Below are 18,314 nucleotides of genomic sequence, written 5' to 3'. Positions count from 1 at the left end.
TTCAGTTTTGCATTTCACATATGATAAATGTTGTAAAATGTGACTCCTATAAATGTACAATGCTAAACTTGCACCCTTCTTTTTTGTTTTTAATATTATTAACTTTCTGGAGCATTCAAAGTAGATTAGTTTCAATAATTTCTTTGATCAACAAAAATTAGGCCAATCTGAATCTAACACAGCCAAACCTACCATTGTCCCAACCAGCAAAAAGCAAAGTGAATCTTATGTGAAATTTTATTAATCCGACAAAAATGTATCAGCGTCCATTATGTTCCTGCCTGCCAAAAAGACCATAAATCAACAACCTTCTTTTAGAAATGCTTGTGAAATAGTGAAAGAGCAAAGTAGTTTGTTGGGTATGGTGAAGATTGAAAGCATTCACTATCTAATGGTATAAATATAGTGAATGAGCATAATTCACATGTAAAAGCATAATTATTAAATCACTAAAAGAATCAGCTAATAATACAAATCTAGTGGTATAAATATAATGAGACATTTTTTAATAAAATGAAAATTTATTAATCCTCTAAAAGAAAGATAAAAATTATAGGAATTTAATAAAAGAAACAACAAAGTCAACAAATAAAACCTACTATGCAAGGAATAATAAACATACATCATTATATCTTTTTCTTCCTCATTATGATTTTGGTTCACACTTTACTTTTCTTATTTTGAGAGCACAGCTGCATAGGATGAGTTAGAGGACTATTAACCATACCTATGATATGGTAAGGATGACAACAAAAGTCAAGAGATAGAGTTAGGGACGTAATGATTCAAGTTAGAGTCTCAAAACCTAACAAAAGGTGCAAACAAGAAACTTAATTCAAAGAATATGTGTCCCTCTAAATTGATTTAAATGATCATGTTATAGGCATAAACAGTCGTATATAATTATGAGATGATGATATTATTTTGAATTAGATATAATTCCAAATATTCTTTTTTTTTTCTTCTCTTAATTGAAGAAATCTTTTTTTTTTTTTTGTAAATAATTGAAGAAATAATTGGACAATAAAACATCAAGTACAAAATGCAAGTAAATGTGGAAAGAAACAAAAAAGAAATAAACAACACGATAATTTCACACCTACCTAGGTGAAACAAACCAAAAAGGAAATAATTGTCACAAAAATAAATTTCTCACAAATTTTTATTTTATTTTAGAACAAAGTTTCTCTCTAAACTAGTTTGGAGAGAAACCCTACAAACTCATTATATATCTTTATATTGAGTGTGAATTTTGAAAATCTAACCATTAGATTGCATGTTCTTATTACATTCTTAATGCTTACAAAATTTCAAGAAAATCAAAGATCAATTACTATGTCATCAAATAAATGTTATATTTTCAAGTTTTTGTGATATAAAGTTGTATATAAAAATAAGTTAATTAATCAAATAGTAAATAATATCAAATTTGAACGAAATTTGATACGTATGTTAAGAACATAAAGAATATGAAATTCAACGGTTAGATTTTCAAAATTCACACTCAAAAAAGAAATATATAAGAAGTTTGAAGGATTTCTCTCCAAACTAATTTGAAGAGAAATTTTGTTCTTTATTTTATTTATAGAGTTCTAACATATGACGTCCACTTCTAATGATTGTACTTTTTATCATTAGACTAAGACACCAATCGGTTTTTAGTGTAGGCGAGAATTAAACCGATTTCTTATTCAATCATTAGAGATTTTATTAATTGAGCTAATTGGAACTCACAATTTCACCCTTATCTAGATGATATGCCGCAAATGGTAGATAAAAAAAAAATATTATTAGTGGAGTTCCCAAATGAAAAATTATTGTATCTATAGAATTGTTTGATAGACAAAAAGAAAGAACTCACACCCACTGTTGTCCACACCTGTATGAACTTAAGTGATTGGCTTTATTTTTTTATTTTTTTATAATTCGATAGCTTTAGGAGGGATAGTTTCAAAATACATGTAAGGTGCTACTGCTACCGCTAAATAAGTAAATTTAAATATTCATTGAAATCAACACAAGTATTTAATTATTATTTTTCCATTGAAATCATATTTAAAAAACTTATAAGGTATTTTTCAAAATTTAATAACATAAAACAATTATGAGAGATACATTAATAAATAAATAAAATTAAGAGGGAGACTCTTTTTACAACCAAACCATCTTATATAATTATTTGTTAAAAATTTGCTTTTTTATTAATCAAAACAATTACTTATCCCTTAAAAGCTAATAAATAAAGTTAATGAACAAGTCGCGACAACCTCTCTCACCCTCAAGAAAAAGAAAGGCCCTCTTTCATGTCAATTTGAACCCTATCTCTTTATCTCTCTACCTCTCTCAATTTTGGATTGAGATCTGTTATGCAATTGCACCGTATAATTAACCTCCACTCTCTCACAATATTTATTTAATTTTTTACTTTTTCTCATTTTTTATATTCAATGGTTGAGATTTGGATTGAGATCCGGTACAATTGCAATTAATCCCCCTCTCTCAAAATATTTTTTTTACTAATCTTACTTTTTTATTTTCACTTTTTTACTTTTTTTTACTGGTTCTTGTATAAGACTTAGTTTTACTAATACAAATAAAATCAGCTAATAATACAAATCTAATGGTATAAATACAGTGAGAGAGATTTTATAATAAAATGAAAAACTATTAATCCTCTAAAAGAAAGATAAACTTATAGGAATTTAATAAAGAAACAACAAAGTCAACATACAAAACCTACTATGCAAGGAATAATAAAATTACATCATGATATCTTTTTCTTCCTCATTATGATTTTGGTTCACACTTTACTTTTCTTATTTTGAGAGCATAGGACGAGTTAGAGGACTATTGACTATACCTATGATATGATAAGATAAGGATGACAACAAAAGTTAAGATAAGGATAACAGCAAAAGTCAAGTATGCTCCCATTTCGAGTCAAGAGATAAGAGTTAGGGACATAATGATCCAAGTTAGAGTCTCAAAAACCTAACCAAAGGTGCAAACAATAAACTTTATTCAAAGAATATGTGTCCCTCTAAATTGATTCAAATGATCATGTTATGACCATCCTCGGGTTCCTGGGTATCCTCGAGTGCGGCCCATGGCCCAACTCATTTACTCGGCCTGCTTACCCTCATAGCAGTAATATATAATTATGAGATGATGATATTATTTTAAATAAGATATAATTCCAAATGTTTTTTTTCTTTTTTTTTTCTTCTCACAATTGAAGAATTTTTTTTGGGGGTAAATAATTTAAGAAATAACTGGATAATAAAACATGGACAAAATTTAGCTACAAAATTGATTGTAACTTAAGGCTACAACCTTATTCAATAAAATAAATATTACTACATATTTTGAAAATCTAATTGTTAAATTGTATGTTCTTTATACTCTTAATACACATGTCAAATTTTGTATCAATCGGATATTATTTATTATATCATCTATAAGCTTATATCTTATGCATAATTTTAAACTATAAAAACTTGCAATTTAAACAATTTATTGATGACATAGCTATTAATCTTTAATTTTTTAAAAATTTTGCAAGCATGAAAGATATAAGAAGAAGATATAATCCAATGGTGGATTTTTCAAAATTCACCTTCAATAAAAAGATATTGAGTAAGGTTATAATCTTAAACTACAACCAATTTTGTAGCTAAACTTTGTCCATAAAACATCAAGTACAAAATGCAAGCGAAGTGTGGAAAGAAACAAAAAAGGAAATAAACAACACAAAAAATTTCATACCTACCTAGGTGAAACATACCAAAAAGGAAATAAACATCACAAAAATAAATTTTACACATACCTTTTTTATTTATTTATTTTTATAAAGTTTTAACATATGGTGTCTGCTTCTGATAATTGTGCTCTTTATCATCAAACTAAGACATCAATCGGTTTTTAATATAGGCAAAAATTGAACCTCAAACCTCTTATTCAATTGTCAGAAACTTTATCAATTAAGCTAATTGAAACTCACAATTTCACACTCACTTAGATGACATGCTGTCAATTGTAGGTAAAAAAAAATACTATTAGTGGACTGCCCAAATGAAAAATTATTGTATAAGCAGCATTGCTTGATTGACAAAAGGAAAGAACTCACACCCATTTTTGTCCACACTTGCATGACCTTAAGTGATAGGCTTTTATTTATGTATTTTTTTATAATTCGATAGATTTTGGAGGGATAGTTTGAAAATACACGTAAGGTGCTACTGATAACTTAGTAAACTTAAATAATCATTAAAATCGATTCTCAAATAAAAAAAAAAATCATTGAAATCACACATAAGTGTCGAACTCCCTCACATGAGAGGGATGTTGCATGCAACGATTATACATAATACTAAAATTTGAAAACCTGTTATTTGAAGAACTAGAAGAATGAGAGGTTCAAGAGTTTTGAGGTCAATCGAACCATGATGATGTTATAATTAATTAAAATGCAAATTAAGGTGTTAAATTTGTAAAGATTACCAAAATTTACTAAAAATATCTAAAGCCATTTAAACAACTTTCAAATGGCTTACACAAGTATTAAAAAATTTGTTTTTAGTCATTTTTCAAATAAAAAACATTTAATCCAAAATAAAACAATTTTCAATGTAAATTTATAAATCACACATTCACATGTAAAAGCATAATTCTTGAATCACAAATAGAATAAGCTAATAATACAAATTAAATAGTATAAATATAGTGAGAGAGGTTTTATAATAAAATGAAAAACTATTAATCCTCTAAAAGAAAGATAAAAAATTATAGGAATTTAATAAAAGAAACAACAAAGTCACAAACAAAACCTATGATGCAAGGAATAATTAACAAACTTACGTCATGATGTCTTTTTTTTTTTCCTTCCTCTACCGCTTTTCTGTCAAAAAAAATATACATATTTTTCTTCCTCATTATGAATTTGGTTCGTGCTTTACTTTTCTTATTTTGAGAGTATAGAGATAGAGTTAGGGACGTAATAACAATCCAGGTTAGAGTCTCAAAACCTAACAACAGGTGCAAACAAGCAACTTAATTAAATCAACGAATATGTGTCCCTCTTTGAATTGATTCGAATGATCACGTTATAGGGCATAAAGTATATAATTATGAGATGATGATATCATTTTGAATAAGATATAATTCCTAATATTCTTTTTTTTCTTCTCTTAATTGAAGAAATCTTTTTTCCTTTTTTGGTAAATAACTGAAGAAATAATTAAACAATAAAATATCAAGTACAAAATGCAAGTAAAGCATGGAAACTGGAAAGAAACCAAAAAGGAAATAAACACCATAAAAAATTTCACACCTACCTAGGTGAAATAAACCAAAAATGAAATAAACAATATAAAAATGATTTGGTTTACCTTCAGTACTTTTTTTAACTGAACATGTTTTTTTATTTTATATATATACAATGACAAGTGGTAGTGAGTTTTAATATCCATATTTTATTTAATTAGTGGATGATGTGGTCGTCTCTCATTAAGGCCTCGTTTGGGAGGAAGGAATAGAATAGAATGGAAATTAATGAAAAGAATAATATTAGAATATTCTTCTCTTCCCTTATTTGGGAGTTTTAATACAGGGAATGGACTTGTTTGGGAGTTTAAGTAATAGGGAATGGAATGGGTAGGAGGGAACACTCATTCTTCTCTATTCCTTTAAAACCTCAAATTTTTATTCCCCCGAAATTGGGAGAGAATGGGAAAGAATAGAATTAGATTTAATAACTTTTTTACTAAAATTCTCAAAATACCCCTATATATTCAATCATTTATTTTAAAATAGGGGTCTAATAGTAATATTATTATAAAATGATTCTATTCCATTCCCTTTATGTTACTTCCAAATAAGATTACTTACATTCCATTCATTTTCCATTTCTTAATTTTAAAACATCCAATCAAGGTTGCTTAATTTTATTCTATTCCATTCTTTTCACTTACTTAAATACATTTCATTTCATTCATTTCCATTCCCTTATGATCATTTCATTACATTCCATTCCATTCTCTTCTCTTATGAACTCCCAAACGTAGCCTAAAACAAAACTAGCATATAACTTCATGTAAACGCATGGATACATTTAAAATTAAACAAAATTTTTATTATAAAAATATAAATAATTAGTCAAATTATTTTTTTTTAAAGCATGTTACACATGCGTTCATGCATACATATAGATACATTTAAAATTAAACACAATTTTTATCATAAAATATAGATAATTAGTCAAATAAATTTTTTTTAAAGTAAACATAATTAGTCACATATTAAAAATTTTATCTAAATTTAATACTACTTATGATCATTTTCTTTTTAATTTTTAATAAGATAGAACGTATGGTGATTTTTGTTATGTGGTGATTTTTATTTTATTTGTTTTTTGAGAAACATGTGGTGATTTTTATTGAGTATATGTGATTTTTTTTTTTTTTAAATTTATAGTTTATTAATATTAGATTCTTAATATTTTGCAATTGTTAACTCACTTGACACAAAAATTAAAATACTTAAGTAGACACATGGCACAAGTTTAAGTGAATAATTATGGTGTAGTTCCCACATAAATTAGACACACGGCGCAAAATTGGATTGTAATTTTAAATTATAATTCAATTTTCTCTAAACTTTACCTATTAATATATATATATGGATGACTTATAAATTTGAATTTTTTTTAGTTATATGATTATGTTTTTTATGGTTTATTATATTGGATTCATCGTTTTCTACACTAAATTAACTAATTTGGCACAAAAATTAAAAATTTTAGACAAAATGATATACGTGGCGCAAAATTAAACTCTAATTGAAATTTAATTTTTACACTAAATTAACTCACTTAGCACAAAATTCTAAAATTTAGATTAAATAAGACACATGACGTAAAATTAGACTCTAATTAAATTTCAATTTGAAACTTAATTAGATTTTCTCTCTGCTTTACTTATTATTATATATATATATATAAATGAAATTATTTTTTTTTAAAAGTATTGAAAGTAAGTTAAACTCATAAAAAAATTCACACCTACATAAATGACAAGCTCTCGATGGTAAGTGAAAAAAGTATTATTAGTGATAGCATTGCTCAGTAGACAAAAGGAAAAAACTCACACCCACGTGTTGTCCACATGTGCATGAGAACTTACGCGATGAGCTGTATTTATTTATTTGTTTTTTAAAACCGATAGTTTTGGGAGGGATAGTTTAAATCTTACCTGGGTTAGAGACGCCTAAGAGCATCCACAGCAGGTGTGCCAAATGCCAAATATTTGGCACATTTGCCACACCAAACACAAAAATGGTGTTTTATGAGATGTGCCAAATCTCAAAAATTATACAACATGGCTACAATACCGTTGCAAATTTGCAATGGTACAGACAAATGTTGCAAAAATTATATTGTTTTATATTCTCTTTTCTCTCTCCTCTCTCTTCATTTTTTCTTTTTCTTTTCTCTCTCACTCTTCGGTTCCCTCTCTCTTCTCCCTCAAACCCCAATCCTCTCCTCTCAAACCTCACTCTGTCTCTCTGTCTCCCACTCCTTGTTTCTCTCGGCGCCGTCGCCCTGCTCGACCTCGACGCCTCCGTGCTCACCAAGACGCTGACGTTCGCCGCCACGTTCTCTGCCTTCGGAGACTCGATCCCGTGGCTCATCGCGCTCGCTTTCTTCTTCGCCCACAGGTTCATCAAGACTGGGCTCGGGAACCGAATCGCTTACCAGCTCGTCGTTGGCGCGAATTTGACTTTCAACACAATCGGGTGGACCAATTGGGCCAAGGTGGCAATCATGCCTGGATTGGTGTCGTTGATTGTTGGGGTGATTTGTAATGGGGTCCGGTGGTATGGGTGTGGGGTTTTGATTTGTGGGAGTGGGTTTTGGGTCGTGGTGGTGCAGTGGCGGCGTGGGGCCGTGGTTGTGGCTGGGTATTGATCAATCAAAGATCTCTCTCTGCCTCAAAACCAAAACAGAGCAAGAAACACATCCAAAACCTTAAAATTTTTCAAAAATGGCAGAGATTAATGGCTGTGGTGGGTTTGTTTTGAATTGTGTTTTGGGTTGTGGAGGATGTGGTGGTTGTGTGGTGGTGGCTGTTGGTTGTTTACAGTGGCTGTTGATTGTGATTAATGAGTTGTAGATATTATTTTAATGGATAGAAAATATTATTTTAATGTATAGAATTGTATGATAAAACATCTGATAAATGAAATGTTGTAAAATGATGTAGTAAAATAATAAAGTAGGTCTTTGATGTGGCAAAATGACATAATTTTTGCCACATCTGCTGTGGATGCTCTAACAATGATTGGTTCATTTATTCATAATTTATAATACTCTGATAGTGATAGCTGACAACCAAGAAATGGCTTAAATTGTCTATTTTAAAAATACTGTAAGGTACTAACTAACTAAACTTAAATAATCATTGAAATCAACATATGAAATCAACGTAAAGGCCTAAATTGTCTATTTATAATTTATAATAATCTGATAGTGACAACTGATAACTAGAAAATGGACTAAATTATCTATTTTTAAAATAGTGTAAGGTACTAACTAACTAAACTTAAATAATCATCGAAATCAACATAAGTACTCTTCTCAACAACAACAATAACAACAACACCAATAAAAAAAAAAAAACAATAACAACAACAAAAAAGCGCACACACACACAAGTATTTTTCTTTTCTTTCATTGAAATCACATTTTTAAAATTTATAAGGTATTTTTCAAAAAAATAATTCAACCAAACAAATTAAGAGAGACATATATTTCTTTCTTTTTACAACAAACAATTTTTATTATTTTTATCATAATTTATTTCTGTACTTTAGGCTGATTTAGAGCATCTCCAACAGATTCTCCAAATTTTTGTACTATTTGGAGAATGAACAGTAACTTTTACATTTAACTACCAACTTTTTCAAATCCACTTTCCAACAAATTATCTATCCTATTCTTTATCTCATTTAAATATTATTTCTTCATTATTTCTTTAACCTTTCTTTATTCTTTTTTTAATATTTTTTTATTCTTTCTCTATTCATTCCCAACAGCTATATTTTTCAAATTCCCAACAACTATATTTTTAAATCTCCCAGCAATAATATTTTCAAAGCTACACACACAATCTGAATGAAAGCTCTTGTATATGGGCAGCACACACACACACAGCAGCAGCAGCAACAGCAACAGCACACACACACAAAGCAACGCACACACACAGAGCAATTTCTAGGCAGCATAGACACAACAGCACACACACACACACACACACACACACACACACAACAACAACACACACAGTAGCAGCACTTTCTGGGCAGCATAGACACAACAACACACACACAACAACACACACACACACAGCAGCACACACACGCACACACAGCCCCTGTATATGGGCAGCACACACACACACAGCAGCGCACACACACACACAACAACACAATCAAAGCTTTAATACAATAAGGTTGAACACCACCCTTTTTTTTTTATATAAACTGCAATTTCATTAAAAGACTAAGAAAGATTACAAGCAGAGGCATCTCCCTTAGAAATTGCCTCAAGCGAGGGGGGGGGGAGATTACCATCAGAAAAACAGAAGGGGAAAACAGATATACATATATAATGCAACAGGATCACCTTGTATATAGTGCAATAGAATCACATTGTAGCAAAACAAAATGATTAGTGCAACAAGATCATATTGTAGCAAAACAAAAATTAGTGACCCAATATACAAAACAAGTTTAAAGAGCTCTTTTAATCATATACAACATAAGAGCATTGATGATGATAATAGTCTAAGAACAAGACCTTCATTTTTCAAGGATTTCCATTTGGCATTGACGAATATATTCTTGCTGCAGTGGAGACAACATACTTACATCCATCATCATAAGCTCTTTTTCTTCCTTCAGCTTTTCCATTCTCAATTTCTCCATTTCATTTTCCTCCTTCATTCTTGCTATTTCAAGTTTTTTATCCTTAAGTTGAATTCGTGCCATATCATGCTCCTGGTCTACAAGACGTCCTTTCTCAATACAAGCCATTTTCATCTCACTTATTTTTCTTCTTTCATCCATCATGACATTCAATATGTCTTCTATATGTGAAGTCGTGCCTTCTCTGGACTTTTGTTTCTTCAATCTTTCTTTTTGGGCCTTCACCCCTGGTGGTCTCTCCAAGTTTACAATTGGAACCTGTGGAATATCATCATCCTCTAAACTTATTGACTCTAGATTAGAAGGTGAAGATGGCTCAGATCTCCCTCTTTTTTTGGGTTGCTGACTGTTACTAATAGCCAACCATTTTGGTGAGTACTTTAATAAATTCCAACAATGTTCATATTGAAATTTGGTATGTTGCAATACTTGATAGAGCTCTTTTGCTGCATTAAGCTGAAAAATTAACAAATAGTTTATAGTTACTATCTTGAAATAGTTGGAACAAATTAGCAAATTAACACAAATTTCTTTATAAGATGTACCTTGTCTTCATTAGTCTTACCACTTTCATTCTTTGATTCAATTTGTGCCAAACACCCACAAAACTTATTGGTGCAAAGTTGAATCGTTGACCATCGGTTCATTAGAGAACTCATCGTACGCTCAGAAGTGAAGGTCTTCCATTGGTGGTAATACTCCCAAATTCTTGACCAATATGTTGTGCGTTTTTGGTTAGTGCTTTGCACTACATCTTGGTTGACATTGAGAAATGCGGACTCAAGAATCACGTCTTCTTGTATGGTGAAGTTGCTACCACATTGTAGTTTCTTAGCTGTGGATTCAACTTGGGGTGGAGACATTTGGCTAAATGCTTAAGCTTGTGGAACACTATCTTCACCACTTATACGTGAAGATCTTGACATATATTCATCATAACTATCTTCTAAAAGATTAGTGAAAGATGTGTCCCTTGGAATACTCGAATCCATTCCTAGTAAAAAAAACAAAAACAATAATTTACATTAAGTTACACAGAAAAAATAATTATATAATCTGTAAGGAATCCCTTACATTCAGTTCATGGTTTATTGGCATCAAACTCCCAGTTCTATCACAGTTTCAAGCAATTAACAATAATTTATCTCAATTACACAGAAACCATAAGGAACAAAACTACAATGATCACCACATTCTAAAAAACTCAACCTCAAAGCTATCTATAAATTTTTCATTCTCAGCCCAAAATATTAACAGCACAAGAGATCTCACAATTAAGATTGTACATTCAGAAACAATTTTCACAAAATCTCATGGAACCAAGCAACAGAAATTACCACATTGTAGAACTACACAACTCAATGCAACATGAACCATTAGATTAGTCACTTACATTTTCATTCATAGAATTATTTACACACACATTTCCCAGAAAACATTTTCCAAAAACCATTCCAACCACATAGATATCAAAAACCCACCAAGAAAAGATGACAAACATGCAAAACCCAATATGAATTCATTGATCAAACATCATTGCCATCACAATTTTAGCTACAAAAAAACCCAGAATTCAAATTCTCAATATTTCCACACCAAAAAAAGAAAAAAAAAAAAAAAGAGACATAATAAGATTAAAGTTTGGGTACCGATATTCAGATTCTCAATGTTTTTGTTTGGGTTTTTTTGTTTTTCTTGGTTTGGGTACCGATATTCAAGGTTGAGATTATTTTATTGACTCTAATAAGATTAATTAAATAGAAAAAATAGAGAAAAGATCAAGAACAGAGTGAAAGACAGACAGAGAGAAAAGAACCAAAAACCCAAAACCTAAACCCACATAGTGGTGAAGAACAATAGAAAAGGGTGAGCTTCAGAACTCTATTCTTCGTCACAGGTGGTTGAGCGAACTTCGATTGAAAGGCATGGTGCGAGTTCTTTTGTGAAAGACATGGTGCGAGATTTTTGTGAGAGAGAGCAACGGCAAGGGTTAATTTCGTGAGAGCGGCATTTTTGAAGAGAGGGAGCTTTCTGAAGAGAAACCAGACAATAGAGAAGAAGGAAAAACGTTTGGGAGAGAGAAAGAATTGTAAATTAAATTCCACTGTTTAATTTTTTAATATATAATAAGGGAATAGAGTTGCTACAGTGTTCTCTAAAATAAGAGAACTACTGTAGCAACTTCAAAAAAAAATTTAGAGAACCTCTGCGTTAGGAGAAGCCACTGGAGCGTGAACAGCAACGTTTTGTGGTCCAAAAATGGCTTTAGAGGGACTGTTGGAGATGCTCTTAACATGCTTTTCTTAATCTATTGGTTTATGTTTTTCCCTAAAAAAAACAATATTTTTTGCTTTTGAGAAACTACAACCAAACAATCTCATATAATTATTTGTTAAAAAAAAAAATTGTTTGTTATTAATTAAAAAAAATTACTTATCCCTCAAGAAAGGCTTATCCATATTCCTTGACCATATCTATACTATAATATCTTATCAAGCGTGCAAAATATTCCAATCTGACCGAACTCGTCTGCATATTTAAACCCTCTCGCTCACCCCTTCAAACATCACCAAACAAAACTCTTTCAACGCTTTGCGACCATAACTCTCTCTCTCCCTCTCTCTCCCCCGATTTCTAGGGCTCGGTTTCGTCCCTATTCGCCGCAATTAGGGTTTCGTTTATACTTTTCTGTATTTATTCTTAATCGGTAAGCTCGTGGTTTTCCTTAATTCATTTATCGTTTTGTCTATGCTTTAATAATCTGATTCAGATTTTGCGTTTTCGTTTGGTTTTGATTTGGGATTTTTTTTTTCTCTAGGGTTTTCAGAAAAAGGGGGTTTCCTTAGGATCATCCAGCATTTGATTACGCATTTTGTATTCGTTGTAACTATTCTCTTATTTATTATATATCTTAGTTTTTGGTAATTTTACCTATAAATATGTTTAGGTAATATATGTGATTGAAAATTTTTTTATCCTTAGAATTTCTTTTTATTCTGTTGTTTGGATGAGATTTGAGAATATGATTTTTCTTTATCAGTGAAAGATTACAACTTTTGAATTATTGGGTTGTGTTCAATGCATTTTGTAATTTTTCTATCAGTTCTTAATTTCTTTCAATTTTTCGGGTAAAAATATATTTCCTGGTATTTTAAATCTGGGTCTCTATTCATTAAATTATAATTTGGTTTTGGTTTTTCATTTGTCTTGATGTGAGTTTTTGGAAGAAATTGATTGCTTTCCTCTATTATCTCTGGAGGAAATAGTTTCTTTTTTTAAGAAAAAAAGACCCAGTTTATTTGGGAAGAAGCCATTTTACTGATCTTATTTTTGTTGTGTTTTGAAGCACCCTTTTGGTGTATCGACAATATTTTGTACAGTCTTGATTTTCTGATTGTGTGTTATAATTCAATCTTCTTTTATGGGCTGATGAGTTGTGTTGGGAAGAGTATTGTTTGCATCTCTTAAATAGTGGGCCTTTCTATTTGTTTTGTCTTTGTTGATTCAATAATAAGTTATTAATTTTCTTTGAAAGTGAAGATGGGATTTATTTTAATCTTGTTTTTAGTTTGATATATTGTTTAACAGATTTATAGTACTTGTTGGGAGGCGTGTATGTACTTTATATAGTGCTATTACTTTTGTCATTGCATCTCCAATTTTTGATGCATATCATTTTCTTCTTGTATTCATTGGGATGTGTTATTTTGGTCACAATTATTAGTCCTGGCTTGTGCAGCCTACTCTGTGCAAATTTGGTTTCTTATCTGTTTTTGTGGTTTGTCAGGCGAAGAGTGAATGAACTAATGGAGTCCAAAGGTGGCAAGAAGCAGTCTAGTAGTAGTAAGTCCTTATTTTATGAAGCTCCCCTCGGTTACAGCATTGAAGACATCCGTCCTGCCGGTGGAATCAAGAAGTTCAGATCTGCTGCTTACTCCAACGTAAGTTGCATGTTACTTGATGTTCACAATTCTTGAGTTTTTTAATACAAATGATTGGTTTGCTAATGTCATATTATCTTGTGGTGTTTATGTGCAGTGTGCACGGAAACCATCCTGAGATTACCGGAGTTTTGACATAAACTTTAGGATTTTCATACTGCTAAAATTGCTGTAGTCTTTTCTTTCTTTTCTACTTCACTTGTTCCCTCATCCTCCTCCGTTTGTGCAACTTTATTTGCTTCCCTTGAGAAAAAATGGCCTCCTTGCCAGTCTCTGCAATTGGATTTGAAGGTTATGAAAAGAGGCTTGAGGTATCTTTCTTTGAGCCAGGCATTTTTGCTGATCCTGGGGGCATGGGCCTCCGTACTTTGTCAAAATCTCAATTGGATGAGATTCTAGGACCAGCTGAATGCACCATTGTTGCTTCTCTGTCAAATGATTACGTTGATTCTTATGTCCTCTCTGAATCTAGCCTTTTTGTGTATCCTTACAAAGTTATTATCAAAACTTGTGGGACCACAAAATTGCTTCTCTCCATTCCAGCCATCCTTAAATTGGCTGAAGCTCTATGTCTTACAGTGAAATCTGTGAGATACACTCGTGGAAGCTTTATTTTTCCTGGAGCTCAGCCATCTCCACATCGGAGCTTCTCAGAAGAAGTAGCTGTTCTTGATAGCTATTTTGGCAAGCTCGGTTTGGGCAGCAAGGCACATGTGATGGGTAGTCCTGAAAAATCACAGAAATGGCATGTTTACTCTGCTTCTGCAGAATTGGCGCGACAGCCAAGCCCTGTTTACACTCTAGAGATGTGCATGACTGGTTTGGACAGAAAGAGGGCATCAGTTTTCTACAAAACAAATTCAGCTTCAGCAGCTCTGATGACTGAGGATTCTGGTATCAGGAAGATTCTTCCTCAATCTGAGATATGTGACTTTGAGTTTGACCCTTGCGGGTACTCCATGAATGCTATTGAAGGTGCTGCAATTTCTACAATCCATGTTACACCAGAAGATGGTTTCAGTTATGCAAGTTTTGAAGCAGTTGGCTATGATTTTGAAGATGTGAATTTGACCCAGATGATCGAGAGGGTTTTGGCTTGCTTTGAACCTACTGCGTTCTCCATTGCTCTGCATGCTGATAGTGCTGAAATGGAACTTGGAACCAAGTTCCCTCTGGATTTGAAGGAATACCATTGTGGAGAAAAGAGCTGTGATGTGCTTGGATTGGGTGGTGGATCTCTCACCTATTACAGCTGTGTCAGGGCTGAAAGCTGTGCATCTCCTAGATCAATCCTCAAATGCTGCTGGAGCGAGGACGAGAAGGATGAGGAAGTTGAAAAGAACTAGTTAAATATGTTTTATTTGTTGCTGAATAAAAGTTGTGGGGTTTATGTTAGTATTCTCTAATCTCTATGTGGTTTATCGTTATATGTCGCTACATGGTCCTCCGCTGTCTTTAAATTGTGTAATGGATGTTGATTCCCTGTTCTGGGAAGTGTTGAACCAAGTGTTTTTAATATCATAGTACCTATTTGTGCTGTGATTATCTTATTGCTTTTATCCATGGGAATGGGTTTTTGTTTGGTGTATCAGTTGATTTATTTGGAATCCATTAGGGTTGTCTGATAAAAAATGTTTTTATTTTTATTTTTATTTTATTGATTCACATATTAATTATTAATATAATTTTTAAAAATTAGTAAATCTATCCCCATTATCTGAAAGGCCTGAGTTGTGATTAACTTGAGACCACACATGATCTCACCCACAGGCTTCATCTCATGGTGAGGCCTAGGAGGGCACTTGGAAATTTTTTGGATGTTCACGCTTCCTGTATATGAAGAATGCTTGATTTGTTCAAGTTTGGTTTTTTATTTTTGTTTTTGTTTTTGTTTGAGAAGAGAGTTTGGTATATGTAGAATTGTAGATGCTTGGGAGCTTGCTCCAAAAGTTAGGTGCTTTATTTGTTCAAATTTGCCAAACGATGTGGTTTGGTACAATTAATCATGTGATTGATGTGGGATGGTCAGTGCCGTAATTTTGAACGCAAGAACTACCATCAAATGGTATGCCTTGCAACTTACAAGGTCATCGCACTTGTTCTTCAAGCATAAACTCCGATGAATTATCCTGAACCACAATATGACTACATGATTTTGTGTAAAGGAGGTGTGGATATGTATATTACCTATTATTTGCTAGCTATGTTTTTTTTTTTTTTTTGAGGTACATTCCATCATTGTAACTTGACATAATTGCGATATTGCATAAAAGGAAATAAAAAAGACGACCGATTAAAATTAAGCTAGTGAAAAAGGAAGACAATACTTTAGTGATAGAATGGAATTTCTAGTGAGGGCTAGGAAGTTTTTATAGGTTTTAATAAATACTAGCTTGATAAATTATTAACCCCTCTTGCTGCCAAATAACCATTTTTTTTTTGGTGTTTTTTTAGGTAGATGGTGAGGATAGAAGTGAGTTTCGAATTACAAAATCATAAAAGATGACGTTACTACTGGACTATCACTTGAACTTCGTTACTTTATGGGTTCCAGATAACTTAACTGGTAAAGTCTCTGATGATTGAATAAAATATCTGAAGTTCAATCCCCGCCTACATCAAAAACCGATTGGTGTCTTGGTCTGATGGTAAAGAGCACTCATCAGAGCAGATGTCATAAATTCAAACTCTCTCAAAAAATAAAACTCCATTACTTCCATACAACTAGGTTAACTCACATTGCAAATCCGGTCCAAAAATATATGTATTAATTGCTCATTTTTCTATTAATTATCCAAAATAAAAGGACTACAAATTTGTTAATTTTCTGATGCTTCAGCTGCTGGCTTTTGTTTGTACTTTGTATTGGGCCTTGTTTGTACTTTGTATTGTGCCTTGTTCAGTAGGGGCGAAATTTCCCAGTAGCAGCTCTCAATTGTTGTATTCCCTAATTAAAAATAGGGTAAACTATGTATTTGGTTTCTATCTTTTATACCATAATTTAATTTAATCTCTAACCTTTCAATGGTGTCAATTTGATCTTTAATTTTTCAGTATCGTATTAATTTAGTCTTGTTATTATTTCTTGGATGTAATTTGTTGACGTGGCAAATAGCCAAAATAAAATTTTAGCTTATTGCCACATCAACAGAAACTAATTTTTTATTTTAGCCATTAACCACGTCAGCAATTTTTCATCCAAAAGATAACGGCAGTGACTAAATTGACATGACACTAAAAGGTCAGAGATCAAATTAACACAATTGAAAGGTTAAGGATCAGATTGAAATATGATGTAAAATATAGAGACCAAATATGTAATTTACTCTTAAAAATATATGTCATGTATTAGTTGCACAACCCAATAAATAAATAAATAAATATATATATATATATATATATATATATATAAACTTATCCAAGAATCATCCAAAAGTACCGTTACTATACAGAAAAATAAGGAAAAGAGAAATTAATTGGAAAGTGTCACCTGCAAATGCCATTGTTTATAATTTTTTTGCTTAGGACAGAAGAAAACAAAGAACCTATCTTAAACACATTTATATATGTATGCACGTTGTACGTGGGTGATACCATATTCTCTCCTATTACATTAAACAACCAATTAGACATGGAATCAGCTACATGCTTGTTCCGCATTATCATCACGCAAGGACACCAGGCTGATAATATTTTGATATACGTCTCATATTCATATTAGGAACCATATGCCATGATAATGATGCACTCAGAGCCTCCAATTATGCTATAGTGGCATCCTTTAGAGCACTAACAGCAGTGGTGCTATATTGCTATAATGCTATAATTTAGCTCCACTGATACCAAAATTACGCTATATCCATATTTTTTAGCTCCACATGAACAGTACACATCTATAAATAGATGTGTACTATTCATGAGAGCTAAACAAAAATAATAATATTTAATTCTGACCGGGGATTAAAATAATACCGTTCCATTTTTTTTTTATTCTTTTATCTCTTTCTCACTTTGTGCCTCTCTCTCACTCCATCTGAATTCTCATCCTCTCCCCAGAACTCTCTCAAGCTCTCATCCTCTCTGTCACTGTACAATCTCACTGTTCCGACCAGCCGTCCTCAAGATTTCATCCTCTTTCTCACTCTAGCCCGACCAGCTGTCCTCAAGCTCTCATCTTCTTTCTCACTCCGACCCGACCAGCCGTCCCAAGCCGCTCTTAAAACTCACCATCACTCTCCTCTCTCACCATCACTCTCTCAAGCTCCCTCATTCCCCGCCGCCGGCCCAACCCAGCAATCCCAAGCCGCCGATCTCAAACCCATGCCGCCGATCGCAGACCCACGCTGCCGATCGCCTATTACAAAGATTTGGGTTTTTTCTTTTTCTTTTCTT

At 32.0% G+C, this 18,314-nt stretch overlaps 2 protein-coding genes across 2 annotated transcripts; one reads left to right on the top strand and one right to left on the bottom strand.

The window, feature by feature from the left end:
• Positions 1–7,540: 7,540 nt before the first annotated feature.
• LOC115949745 (glutathione S-transferase T3-like) lies at positions 7,541–10,844 on the bottom strand. The gene is made up of 3 exons (XM_031067031.1): positions 10,527–10,844; positions 9,914–10,437; positions 7,541–7,823 (listed from the first exon to the last, which is right to left on the bottom strand). Exons 1-3 carry the CDS (start codon positions 10,842–10,844, stop codon positions 7,541–7,543), a joined length of 1,125 nt encoding a protein of 374 aa, XP_030922891.1.
• A 1,645-nt stretch (positions 10,845–12,489) lies between these two features.
• On the top strand, positions 12,490–15,510 carry LOC115995091 (S-adenosylmethionine decarboxylase proenzyme-like). Its single transcript, XM_031119522.1, has 4 exons — positions 12,490–12,688; positions 12,800–12,864; positions 13,769–13,922; positions 14,020–15,510. The coding sequence occupies exon 4, from the start codon at positions 14,177–14,179 to the stop codon at positions 15,266–15,268; it is 1,092 nt and encodes a 363-aa protein (XP_030975382.1). The 5' UTR covers positions 12,490–12,688; positions 12,800–12,864; positions 13,769–13,922; positions 14,020–14,176; the 3' UTR covers positions 15,269–15,510.
• Positions 15,511–18,314: the final 2,804 nt, after the last annotated feature.

Source organism: Quercus lobata, chromosome 6, assembly GCF_001633185.2.
Source record: "Quercus lobata isolate SW786 chromosome 6, ValleyOak3.0 Primary Assembly, whole genome shotgun sequence".
Classification (NCBI taxonomy): Eukaryota; Viridiplantae; Streptophyta; class Magnoliopsida; order Fagales; family Fagaceae; genus Quercus; species Quercus lobata.
This window is presented reverse-complemented; position numbering and strand designations above follow the sequence as displayed.